The 13,224-nt window shown below is 35.9% G+C and overlaps 1 protein-coding gene across 8 annotated transcripts; it reads left to right on the top strand.

The window, feature by feature from the left end:
- Window positions 1-2: 2 nt before the first annotated feature.
- On the top strand, window positions 3-13,224 carry LOC8281007 (tripeptidyl-peptidase 2). 8 transcript variants are annotated; one of them, XM_048373336.1, is made up of 35 exons: window positions 11-607; window positions 709-787; window positions 860-933; window positions 1,030-1,139; window positions 1,228-1,308; window positions 1,610-1,696; window positions 1,787-1,929; window positions 2,046-2,196; window positions 2,296-2,418; window positions 2,671-2,754; window positions 2,854-3,041; window positions 3,169-3,343; window positions 3,436-3,557; window positions 3,657-3,736; window positions 4,149-4,207; window positions 4,917-5,071; window positions 5,505-5,683; window positions 6,272-6,384; window positions 6,451-6,621; window positions 7,397-7,525; window positions 7,657-7,757; window positions 7,864-7,981; window positions 8,161-8,240; window positions 8,414-8,486; window positions 8,951-9,036; window positions 9,159-9,210; window positions 9,441-9,575; window positions 9,723-9,794; window positions 10,096-10,188; window positions 10,511-10,606; window positions 11,380-11,478; window positions 11,753-11,845; window positions 12,280-12,360; window positions 12,490-12,696; window positions 12,935-13,224. In XM_048373336.1, the coding sequence occupies exons 1-35, from the start codon at window positions 217-219 to the stop codon at window positions 13,091-13,093; spliced, it is 4,239 nt and encodes a 1,412-aa protein (XP_048229293.1). In that variant the 5' UTR covers window positions 11-216; the 3' UTR covers window positions 13,094-13,224. The 8 variants fall into 8 exon arrangements, 6 of the variants coding, with proteins under 6 accessions (XP_048229295.1, XP_025012132.1, XP_048229293.1 ...); XM_015715729.3 differs by having other exon boundaries at window positions 12,484-12,696; XR_007215628.1 differs by lacking the exon at window positions 12,935-13,224 and having other exon boundaries at window positions 3-607; window positions 11,713-11,845; window positions 12,490-12,614.

Raw genomic sequence — 13,224 nt, 5'->3', positions numbered from 1 at the left:
TGAAGAAATTACGCCACCCAATCCACATCCAACAAGAACCACCTCAACCCCAATCCACTATCACTTCACCAGGTGGCGCTCTATAAATGCCAACTCGCTAACACTTCCCCCTCCGTCCACTCCACCACCGAGCAACCCCAGCTTGCTCTACATTTACGAGAACGCCCTTCATATAGGAAAAGAAAAAAAACAAAATAAAATTACAAAAATATCCAAATGCAAAGCCCACTGTTAACCAGAAGCACCTATTGGGCCAAAACACCATTGTTTTTTACGCAACTTCAGAATCATCACAACCGCACTCTCTTTTCCTCTCTGCTCATTACACACAAAAAGCTCTTCAATTTCAATTTCAATAACACCAAAAAAATTAAAAGCAGAAACAGAAATAATTATAAGAGCAACAAAAGTGCCATGCCTTGTTCTTCCATTAGCACTGTTTCAGGTGCTAGTGGCGTTGGAGAAGACAATGGTTCTATTCGTAATTTCAAGCTAAACGAGTCAACTTTCTTAGCTTCACTCATGCCTAAGAAGGAGATTGGCGCTGATCGATTCATCGAGAATCATCCTCAGTTTGATGGCCGTGGTGCAATTATCGCTATCTTCGGTACTTAAAAAATATAAAGATAAATCGCGCTTCATCATTTCTAATTTGTGCGTGAAAGTGAAATGTTATTTATTATTAGGAACTGTTTGAATTTCTTTTAGATTCTGGAGTTGACCCTGCTGCTGCTGGATTACAAGTGACCACTGCTGGAAAACCGAAAATCCTCGATGTTATCGATTGGTATATTTGACTATTGACTAAGCTACTTGTATTAGTTTTATTTTAACTAATTATTTGTTGTTTTTTGTTTAGCACTGGAAGTGGAGACGTTGATACTTCAAAAGTGGTGAAAGCTGATGCTGATGGTTGCATTTGCGGGGCTTCGGGTTTGTGAAAGATCAGATGATAATTAATATACTTTTATGTTAGCTTTGAATTTTGTGTTGTGTTGTAATTAAAATGTAATGTAATGTATTGAATAGGAGCTTCACTGGTTGTCAATTCCTCGTGGAAAAACCCTTCGGGTGAATGGCATGTTGGTTATAAGTTGGTATATGAGCTTTTCACTGACACTTTAACTTCTCGTTTGAAGGTAAGCAGCTCAAATGTCTATAATTAATCTTAAACATTAGTGATCTTTTCAGTAACAACCTTTTCTTTTGTCCTTATCTTATTGACAGAACGAAAGAAAAAAGAAGTGGGATGAGAAAAACCAGGAAGAAATTGCTAAGGCTGTAAAGCATCTCGACGAATTTAATCAGGTTGTTAGATATGCTGCTGCTGCTTCTTGATTTCTTCGCTGTGTGTTTATCATTCATCAAAAATTAATATTTACTTCACTCTGATTTTGTTGTTAGACTACTAAATAGTGAATGCCCATTTCCTCATTAGTTCTCCTAGAAAGCTACATGCTCAGAGGCTGTGCATATGATGTGAATGATTTTTAACAAGTAGATGAAACTTTTTTCTAACTGCATCAAGGATGATGGAGGGTTTCTGGATGAGGTATTCTTTCTTTGATGCTGACATAGAATAATTGATGTTATTGCCCTTTTTCTTCAGAAACATTCCAATCCTGATGATGTAACCTTAAAGAAGGTTAAAGAAGACCTACAAAGCAGAATTGATTTACTACGGCAGCAAGCTGATGTAAGTGTTACGTTTCTTCAACCTGTTACTTTTCCAAAAGTTACTTTTGCTGTTTTGAGAAACAAAAACTTTTTCTTATCTACGTTTTAGAGCTATGGTGACAAGGGACCTGTCATAGACGCTGTTGTATGGCATGATGGAGAATTATGGAGGGCTGCTCTTGACACACAAAGTCTTGAGGATGACCCAGATTGTGGAAAGCTCACAGATTTTGTACCCCTGACAAATTATAGGTTTGTGATTTTGCTATGAACCATAGTCTTAGAGTATAAGAGAGTAGTAGTGTGCCAAGTAATTACTATATTTAACACTTTGAATTTATCTATGATTTTATGGAAACTATTCTCAGGACTGAAAGGAAATTTGGTGTGTTTAGCAAGTTGGATGCATGTTCATTTGTCCTTAATGTGTATGATGAGGGAAATATCTTAAGTATAGTAACTGATTGCTCCCCTCATGGCACTCATGTTGCTGGTATTGCTACTGCCTTCCACCCAAAGGTACTACCTTATTGCAAGTTATTGTTAATTTTCTTGTTACATCCTCTCAACTGTAAAGTGGTTTTCCTTTCGGCGGTCTCGTTGATGAATTGCCTGCAGGAGCCATTATTGAATGGAGTTGCACCTGGAGCTCAGCTTATATCATGCAAAATTGGAGATTCACGTTTAGGTTCTATGGAGACAGGCACTGGCTTGACAAGGGCTCTAATCGCTGCTGTGGAGGTGAGTTGAATTTATCGACAATAGTACACCTATCCGAATTAATAGCATTCAGAGTTTTTTTGTACTTTGGAGGATTTCAGTTTTAAGGTTACATTTTCAATTCATCATCAAGTGATTATTTGCTTCCAAAATACCATAAACTATTATGCTATGTTTACACAAAGCTTATGTTAGCATATTTGTTCTATGTAGAAAGATCTTATTGCTAGTAACATGCTAAATCATCCTTCTTTTTTTTTTTTTTTTTTCCAGCATAAATGTGATCTCATCAACATGAGTTATGGAGAGCCTACTTTATTGCCTGATTATGGCCGCTTTGTTGACCTTGTTAATGAGGTATCAATTGCAAACCTTACAAATTCTGCTGCAATAATTCTTTATCATATTTCCCTATTCATTCTTTCCTGCCATATGAATTGCTACTTATTTTAATAGGTGGTAAATAAGCATGGTCTTATATTTGTGAGTAGTGCTGGTAATAGCGGTCCAGCATTAAGTACTGTTGGTGCTCCTGGTGGTACAACTTCCAGCATTATAGGAGTTGGTGCATATGTTTCTCCTGCAATGGCTGCTGGTGCTCACTGTGTAGTTGAACCTCCTCCTGAAGGACTTGAATACACTTGGTATGATATTTTCCTATTGATTGACTTTATTGTTAAAAACAAGTCTGCTCTTCACAATAAATCACCCCATAAGCAACTCTTCTACTTTAGCTTTATGTAATTATACGTTAGTTGAATTGGAGCACAGGTCCAGCCGAGGACCAACAGTTGATGGAGATCTTGGAGTCAGTGTGAGTGCTCCTGGTGGGGCTGTTGCACCGGTCCCTACATGGACTCTTCAAAAACGCATGCTCATGAATGGAACATCGATGGCATCACCATCTGCTTGTGGCGGAATTGCATTACTTATTAGTGCAATGAAGGTTCTTTTCTATATGACTTTGCCCTTTTTACACGGTTGATGCTGCTTTGTGTTCTTTAGACTGAGCTTCTGCCGTAATATATTGTATCGCAGGCTGAGGGCATTCCTGTAAGTCCATACAGCGTTAGGAAGGCTCTTGAAAACACATGTGTTCCTGTAGGTGATTTGCTGGCAGATAAACTATCGACAGGACAAGGGCTTATGCAAGTTGACAAGTTAGATTTTCTTCTTTTGTCTTTTGCTTAGTCATAATTCTGAGAAATAACTTTAACTTTTTTAGTTGAAATTGGTTGTGACTGCTTTTTGCATAACAGAGCACATGAATATATACAGAAGTCTAAGAGCATTCCAAGTGTTTGGTATAAAATAGAAATCAATCGATCTGGAAAATTAAGTAAGTATATCTTTTATTTGTTTATCCTATTCCCTGCATGCTATGCTAACACTGGTCTTCTTTGGTGGCCATCAGAAGATGCAATATGCATTAGTTACTGTTTGCATAGTATCTCACAACTAAATGCTTTGTACGCGCGATACTACTACTTGCAAGTTACTCCTGCAATATTGATTTATGAGCTATGTGGAGCAGCAAGATTTTTTGCTTTGATAAATGAAGATAGCTTTCTTGCATAGAATTTATTGCGTCCTCCTTGTTAGTTTCCTAATTTTCTGTGGAAGTTTTGGTTATAGATTGACTAGTGACTGAAGATTCTCCTGCTTGTGTCAACATTTAAAAATCCTTGGTTGACTAAATATTTTCCTTGTGATGAAACTATGTCTTTGTTTGTATTGCATTTTGGCTGCAGCTCCTACTTCACGAGGCATCTATTTGAGGGAGGCTAGTGCTTGTCAACAACCTACGGAGGTGGGTTATCGTCAGATTTGGTTTTGATGGAGTCCTGTGTATGTTAATCATTTACATATTTGTTACAAGGGTTCTGAGTGAGTTTTGCTCTAGAGGTCTAGTTTCAAACAATCACTAGTTATGATACAAGCGTACGCTTTATGGTCATACGTTGCCAATGAAGTAATTCTTCACTGCTAATAAATGAATGATCTTAGCTCCTTTTCATATCATAAATATGTTCTGCTTAATTCATTTTCTTCCATTGGTTCCATTTCTTTGATCACTTCCAAGCTTCTAAAGAAACAAGAGATGTATAATGAAGGCATGTTTTGTGGAGGGTGCTAAAGCTTTTATTGAACTTTCTTGGTCTATATATAGGGTTGTTAGGCACCAGTGGTATGGCCATTTAGTGTTTATTGAAGCTAAAACATCACTTGCTCATTAATTAATTTGTCCAATCTAAATTTCCCAAGGATCGTGAAACTGCTTTTATAATAACTATGATTGTCATGGTTCAAGTGCTGCTGTTCGTTCTTGTCTGGAAGTCTCTGGTTTCTTTGCATGACTGTCAGACAGCTTATTATAGCATATTCAGAGATACTTATTGCACATTATGTTTTAATGGTACTTTTTCAAAGTACAAGTTATGCCAACAAGTTTTGAATTCATAAATTTTCTTTTCCGTTTTTATCTGTCAATATTTAGGAGCTAAAGTTTATTTTAACAGTGGACAGTGCAAGTTGTACCTAAGTTTCGTGAAGGTGCCAGTAATTTGGAAGATTTGGTTCCTTTTGAGGAGTGCATTGAGGTACATTCTACTGAAAAGTCAGTTGTCATGGCTCCTGAGTACCTTCTACTTACTCATAATGGGCGCAGCTTCAAGTTAGTTGCCATTACTTCTTTTTGTCTTTCTTTTTAAAGTGTCCAAATTGTACATATTGTTTGATTGCTTATGCCCTTCTCCTTGAAAATGGTCAGCAATAAATTATAAAGTTTTAGAAGCTCTGTGTTCTATTATCACTAGTGAGAGACCAATTAGATTGTTTACAGTTCGTGCACCAAAGGGATCTCAAACCACATGCATTCAGAGAGAGCCATGTGTTGTTTCTTTAAGCTTTTTAGATGGACTTTTCGTTCTTATTATTGTACTGTGCCTATTGTTATGTTGCCTTGGGATTTTTCAGTATTTTGTCTTGTTCTATTCTTTATCCTTTGAGCAGTTCGTAGTTTTGATGTATAGAGGTGGTCAGTCTACGGTAGTTTAATCTGTTATACCTAAAGTTGCAATCTTTTAACAATTTTTTCCCCTTATCAGCATTGTGGTTGATCCTACCAAGCTAAGTGATGGTTTACATTATTATGAAGTGTATGGAGTTGATTGCAAAGCACCATGGCGTGGTCCCATTTTCAGGATTCCAATTACCATAACAAAACCTATGACTGTAAAAAATTGTCCTCCAGTTGTTTCATTTACAAGGATGTCATTTCAGCCAGGTCAGTTCGTCTATATGGCAATAATATAACGTTATATTATTTATACAGCGTTTTTCTCTGGAATGCATGTCTCGTTATGATTCATAGCTTGCTAGAGTCTTGTCCCAAATGCCAATTCAAGCACAAAAAAGAAAGGCATTTCATTTTGTGAGATGTCCAAAGTGACGCATCTATGCCCTGTTAATGCCCGTTGATTTTGGCTCGAAGGACTTTTATTTTAGCAGATAACAAAAATAAAGAAAGAGTTTACAAACATTAAAATGGTTTTAGTAACCAATTAAATCAAGGATATGACAAAAGGTAAAATGCAAATAAAGTCAGAGTTACGCAGTCGGAGAAATGTTACTAAGCTTTTGCTATTTTGTCTTAAAAATCTGCAGTGCTCTGAGATGCCCAGGCTAAACATATTAACAACCCTTTTGAAACTATGTGAAACTATCTTGAATTTAGGTTCTTGGTGTGGCAGCATCACTAAAAATTTAACTGCCATTTTCTTTAATTAGTTCACTTTGAGGCAGGGAACGCATTAAAAGTTTTGTAAATTATGCTAAAGTTTTTCTCTTTTCCATAAATGTATTGTATAAATAGGTCATATAGAAAGGAGATTTATCGAGGTGCCACTTGGTGCTAGTTGGGTTGAGGCAACCATGCGAACATCAGGATTTGATACCACTCGACGATTCTTTGTTGACACTGTTCAGGTATGAATGTGGCAAAAACGTTTTATAGATTGTCTAGATATATTATGACATGCTTGCAATTTTCAGATTTGCCCCCTGCAAAGACCAATCAAGTGGGAGAGTGTTGTGACATTTTCTTCTCCTACTGGCAAAAGCTTTGAATTTCCTGTTGTGGGTGGTCAGACAATGGAATTAGCTGTTGCTCAGTTTTGGTCAAGTGGCATAGGAAGTCATGAAACCACTATTGTGGACTTTGAGGTAGCAAGTTCATATTAGAATTTGAAGTACTTGAAGGACGATGTCAATTTGTTTATATTTTGCTCTTGATGCTTTTTTTAATTTAATACTTAATGCTGATTTTCCTTAATTGATGATCTTGTGGTTCTCTTATCTCATTTTCTTTCTGCATTTATCAGCTAAATTTCCCCCTTTCTTCCTCTTCTTCCTTACTTTTTTCGGTTATGTTAACTTTTCTTTTCTTGTTATTTTGTCATTGTTGTCTGAAACCTTACTGAAGTTTGAAGTTTGAGTTGACAACTTGACATATTGCATTCTGGAAGTTAGATAGTCATTTTTGGTTGCTAGAGGACTAGAGATGTTTATTGTTCTCATTACTTCAAAATTTTTAGGTTGGGTGTTTAAACTCAATTGATAGGGAAATATTATCTAGTGACAGAAATTAATTACTCTCTCTTTTTATGTTTCTTTTGTTAGCTTTATAGGCATCATAGTGGAAAAATGTCTGTTAAAACCAAGAAAAACAAAAATATTGTGTTTCATGGTGCATGTTTTCTTTTGTTATTGATTGGATTGATAATGAAAGAATTCGCAAGTTGTTGTGTGAATCTATCAGGAATCCATGTTACTTAATGGATCATTGCTCTCTTCTCTTCTAAACAACAAATGTTCCTCTCTCTATCTATTTTAAGAATATGCTTTTATTTACCTCAATATTGAACTTGATCATATTTCTGTTATTGTTTGCCCATTAAATGGCACATTGTAGCACTCATTTGTACTGTCTAATGCATAGATTGTGTTTCATGGGATTGACATCAATAAAGAGGACATTGTGCTTGATGGAAGTGAAGCACCTGTCAGAATTGATGCTCAAGCTCTACTGGCAACGGAGAAACTTGCCCCTGCTGCCATTTTAAATAAGGTGAAGTGTAATAGCATTAGCAGTGTTATGAGGCTGCAAATTGATTCTCTCAAGTAAACCTAGATTATTTTCTTCGATGTAGTTCTTTGCATAATAATGCTGCATTTCTGCCCTCCGTGTCTGATTTGCAGATAAGAGTTCCATATCGACCTATTGATGCTAAACTTAGCACTCTCACAGCGGATCGTGACAAACTGCCCTCAGGGAAACAGACACTGGCCCTGACATTAACGTAGCTTCCATTTAGTTCATTCTAAGTTCTGAAATTCGACTTTTATCACCATCCATTCTTTTTCTTTTTTCCTGAGTGTCTATCCTATATGTTATTGGATCTGCAGTTACAAGCTGAAATTGGAGGATGCATCAGAAATAAAGCCTCAAATTCCATTACTCAATAATCGCATATATGACAATAAGTTTGAGTCACAATTTTATATGATTTCTGACAATAACAAGGTACTTTCAGATTTATAGTTTTTGCAAATAAAATGTTAAAATTACTGATTATCCATTACTTGAGAAGTGGATCTTAATCCATTCTCTTAAACCTTAAGAGATGTTAAACAGAAGCCTTATTTTCTCTTTACATGTTCCAAGTTGATTACCGTGTTATTTTTTCTGTTTTTCAACTATAGCGCGTGTATGCAATGGGTGACGTCTATCCAAAATCATCAAAACTTCCCAAGGGTGAATACAATTTACAGCTGTATCTAAGGTATGGCTCATATGCCAAGGTAGATCAAGTCTGTTCATGCATGTCCATTTCTGTTTAAACACTAAAAATTACTAATTTCCTTACTCAACTATACAGGTTTCTAACAATTTTAGATTTCATTTAGCAAGAGATGCTTTGCCAGGTTAATTTCACTGATGATGATCTTGTTGCAGGCATGACAATGTGCAATATTTGGAAAAAATGAAGCAGTTGGTATTGTTTGTTGAGAGAAATTTGGATGACAAGGTAAGAGTATTTTTGTTTTTAAATATGAACTTCTTTGCAGTTCAATGAAGTAAATGGCATGTGGAAGTCATGAAGTTCTTTTGCAGTGAGTTTGAATATATGCATTGGCATTAAAATCTTATAGTTCTGTGATCGGTTTGTTATAGTTCATCCTCAATGAATTGAGTGAGATAAGAACCCTTTATAATCGGGAAAGAGTATTTATTTTTTGTAGCATGTTTGCTTAAAATCAAATCAATATGACACAATCTTTTACCAGGAAACACTGTGATTCACTTTGACTATGGACTATTTATAACTTTGATTCTCCACTGTTTGGCTAGATTGTAATTTGCATATTCAGTCTTCTTACATTTGTGCTATTTGATAACTTGCTAAAAGTTAGGAGTTTTGAAAATTATAGTTGATTTAGCGTAACTGAACTTTCAGGTACTTAAACGCTCTACTTATTCCTTTTATTACAGGATGTTATTCGACTAAATTTTTTCTCTGAACCCGATGGACCTTTGATGGGAAATGGTGCTTTTAAATCCTCAGTTTTAGTTCCAGGGTATGTTTGGTCCCTTAATGATGCATTTCATACGGAAAAGACAAATTCCTTTTACTATGAAGTGGTTTAACTTTGTCCTCTTTTTTCTATTATATATTTAATTCAACTTGAATATATGATAGGAAGAAAGAAGCAATTTACTTGGGTCCACCAGTGAAAGACAAGCTTCCAAAGGTAATGGAATTTCCCCTCCCTGGCTTCCTTCAACTCTTGTGGTTAAAGTAGTGACAAATGGGCTTCGGTAGAACTCATTCCCAAAAGCTAGCTCAAAGAAAGAGGATACCTAGTCCATATATATACAACATAACAGCCTACTAACTAGGCGATGTGGGATAAATCAACTTCTAATAAGTAGCATTTATCTCAAATGGATATATTCAATGATGCTCATAAAATTTTTGCAGAATGCTCCACAAGGATCTGTACTGCTGGGATCAATCTCATATGGAAAACTATCATTTGTTGGTCGAGCAGAAAGGAGAAATCCACAGAAAAACCCTGTAGCTTATCAAGTCTATTACATAGTGCCTCCAATTAAGGTTGTAAGTTGCCCTATGGTTTACTTAGATTTCCTTTTGCTTTATAAAATCTTATTAAGGAATTAGACTAACAACATATATCTGCCACATATTTTATATGAAACACCTAAAATTGAAGTCTGCTTACACCATTGTTTTTTTTGACAGGTTGATGAGGACAAAGGAAAAGGATCTTCTTCAATTAGCTCTAAATCTGTTTCCGAACGTCTGGATGAAGAGGTATATTTGAAGTGCTTTGAAGTTACAATTTTTTGGCTATTGAACAATTATGTAGGAGGGAAATTCATTGTTGACTCTTTTTATAATTGCTTTTGTAAAACTATAGTCCTGGAATATCATTTGTGCGCTGGAATGTGGAACACCCTTTATTGCACAGGAGAAACGCACATAATATCCAGTGACCCATATTATGCCTCTTGAACATTTCTTTTCGGGTCCTTCAATTTTCCTCTTAACTTTAGAACCTTTAGCTTCTATACTTTCCAGTTATTTATATGCTACTTACTGTCCCCCTTGGCAGGTACGAGATGCAAAGATAAAAGTTTTTGCAAGCCTAAAGCAAGACAATGATGAAGAACGCTCAGAATGGAAAAAGTTGTCCATCTCCCTTAAGGTTAAAGCTTATCTGATGTTTCTATTAGGATTTACTATATAATTTTTACTTCTTAAAGCTATTTATTGACCTTGGCAATATTTGCACATCTTTAACAAACCATTATTTGTCAATTCCATATTGAGGTCACGTCCACTCGTGTAAAATTCCAATTTCGATCCAGTACAAATTATGACTACTCACATCTAACTTTGCTTACCTTGGCATAAATCTTTAGAGCGGGTAGACACTGCTTGAATTGAAGTATCTTACTATAATCTCTCTCTTTGGTCAACTGACATTTGAGAATATCAACTAATAAGTGTCATCTGTTTCTTGGCAGTCTGAATACCCAAATTTTACACCACTGCTTGCCAAGATTTTGGAAGGCTTGGTTTCTGTGAGTAATGCCGAGGACAAAATTTCTCATGCTGAAGATGTAAGTTATATGAAAAGAATAAACATACAGTGGTAGCACCTAGCATTATATGCTCTCCTGTTGAATTTTTCTTTTTCAAGTCATATGTTCACCTGACTGATAATTTCCTAAGATTGTATTAAAATCTGTGTACAAATACACTGGGGTTTACGGATAAATTCATTTCTGGGAGTCTCGGTTTTGTCTTTGCAAGTTTTGGGTGAAATGGTATCTTAGTTAAGACTTTAAAGAAATTGTAATCTGACTCTAGTAATGGCCACTATCTCGAAGAGAAGCAAAATATATGGCAATAAATCATAATTAAATCTGTTTTTGTTTATTTTACAAGTGGCAGCTGTGTTGTTTGAAACTTTCTTGTTTAAACTCCCAAGTGGAGTGGCTCTATGCTATAACTATCTATTTAATGGATTAAAAGCCCTTGAGGATTATTCTTTCGGTTAGACCATGATTATCATGGAATATTTTCTTCTTTTTCTCTGTTCTTGTACTGTGTTTGAATAAATGTTGACATTCTTTTGATGGAGTCTTCCTGGCTAAAGATAAGCAAGTACATCAATGATTAAGGTTATGAAGAAGGTTTTATGTATTTTAACTGAAGATGTTGATCTAAAGCTGATAATACTCATGGCCAAGTTTCATTTGCATTAAGGTCCCTTTGTTTTTCTAACTTCTATGCAGGGAATGATAAGCTTCCTTCTTCCTTTTGTTCCTTGTCTGAAGGACATAATGAATTTCTACAGAAGAGTGAATCACTTTTTTGTGCCATTTTGCAGGTTATACGCGCAGCAAATGAGGTAATTGATAGTATTGACAGAGATGAGTTAGCGAAATTCTTTTCCCTCAAGAATGATCCAGAAGAGGAGGACGCAGAGGTATTTATGTTGCTATTCTTTCTTTTTGCTCCTTTTAAACAAATTCACTTTGGAACTTCTTTACAGATTTGTATTTGATTCTTGACATGTTAATTTTATCTAATTGACATAATTGTAGCTGATGCTTTCTTGGTTTTGGGATCTAGTTTCTTGCCTTGCTAATGCATTTCCTTTTATACTGTTATCTTTTGGTGATTTATGTTAATTGGCTTCATACGATCATGTTGACTACAGTTACATCTACTAAGATGCACCTTTGCTGCTTTTACATTAGAAAATGAAGAAAAAGATGGAGACAACCAGGGATCAATTAGCAGAGGCATTGTATCAAAAAGGGCTAGCCATTTCAGACATTGAACATCTGGAGGTAGGAAGAATTAGCTGTGTTTGATGGTACCTTTCTTTTTATTTTCTTCAAGATGTGGTCTTATTTATGCGACTAATGTGCTACATGCATTCACCTGGCTCTTCCTAACTATGTCAGCCTGACACCATAAAGGTACCGTAAGAATCAGGATTGGGTTTTTGAAACTCAAGAACTTATTATTCGACATTGTTAGCTTTCAGGGATAAATGTATTAATTTCTGAAAGAGAGTTGAAGAATGACTCCAGTTTGCGGGAGAACTTTGATGTTGATTTGTGCATGTGTGTGCGTGCATGTGCGTGAGAGAGATAAGAGTGAGGGAGAGTGAAGTGGTTTCAGTTAATGTATTCCTCTTCAGCCACTTGCAACCTCGTGGACATATTTGAATTATGTTCCAGCCGTAATTTTTTCTCTTTTCTTTTTTTTTGTGTAAAAGGATCCGACATGGATATTTGTTGAAGTGTCTGATTATGCCAAAAGTCAAAACGTAGGATACATGGGCACATGTTCAGAGGTGGTACGTTGTGTATCAAAACAATAATTCGCACAAAATTAATGCTGATTATAACAAGTTAGATTAAGTGTGGATTCCTTGATTTAGTGACTTCTGTTACAATTATTATCTTTGTCATAATGTCAGGGACAGAAAGCTGAAGCCATAGCTGTAACAGAAGGCACCAAAGACATGGACAGGACAGATGACAAATCTGCAGTAGGTGCTGCTGGCCAGGCAGATCTGTTTGAAGAGAATTTTAAAGAACTAAGAAAATGGGTTGATGTTAAGTCCTCTAAATATGGTACCCTCTTAGTGATTCGTGAAAGACGGCGTCGAAGGCTTGGGACGGCTCTAAAGGTAAAATTTTCATCTGCCACGCTTCGTACATGTTTCCTTTCTTGATGTGCTTACATGTTTCCTTGATCTGCATGACACATTTAAGTATTTGACTTTGATTTATTCCATTGCTGAGGCACATGCATCTAGTATTAGTGTCGAACCAAGCTCCCACTTGATCATAAGTGATGTCTAAGAAGAAACTATTTGGAGAATTTGTGTGTTATAGTGAGCCTTTGAATATTCTTTTCTGGGCCAGGTGTTGAATGACATGATTCAAGATAACGGGGATCCTCCAAAGAAGAAGCTTTATGAACTGAAACTCTCATTGCTTGATGAGATTGGATGGAGTCATTTGGCAGCGTATGAGAGGCAGTGGATGCATGTGCGTTTCCCACCAAGCTTGCCTCTGTTTTAAGGTTTATATAAAAGATTGGGCATATCCAACATTTAATAACTTTGGTTGGGTACGATTCAACAGTTTGCTCAATGTTCCCTCATCATAATAATAATAATAATAATAATGATAAAATGACATCTTTCTCCAAA

Source organism: Ricinus communis, chromosome 4 (genome assembly GCF_019578655.1).
Source record: "Ricinus communis isolate WT05 ecotype wild-type chromosome 4, ASM1957865v1, whole genome shotgun sequence".
In the NCBI taxonomy this organism is placed as follows: domain Eukaryota; kingdom Viridiplantae; phylum Streptophyta; class Magnoliopsida; order Malpighiales; family Euphorbiaceae; genus Ricinus; species Ricinus communis.
This window is presented reverse-complemented; position numbering and strand designations above follow the sequence as displayed.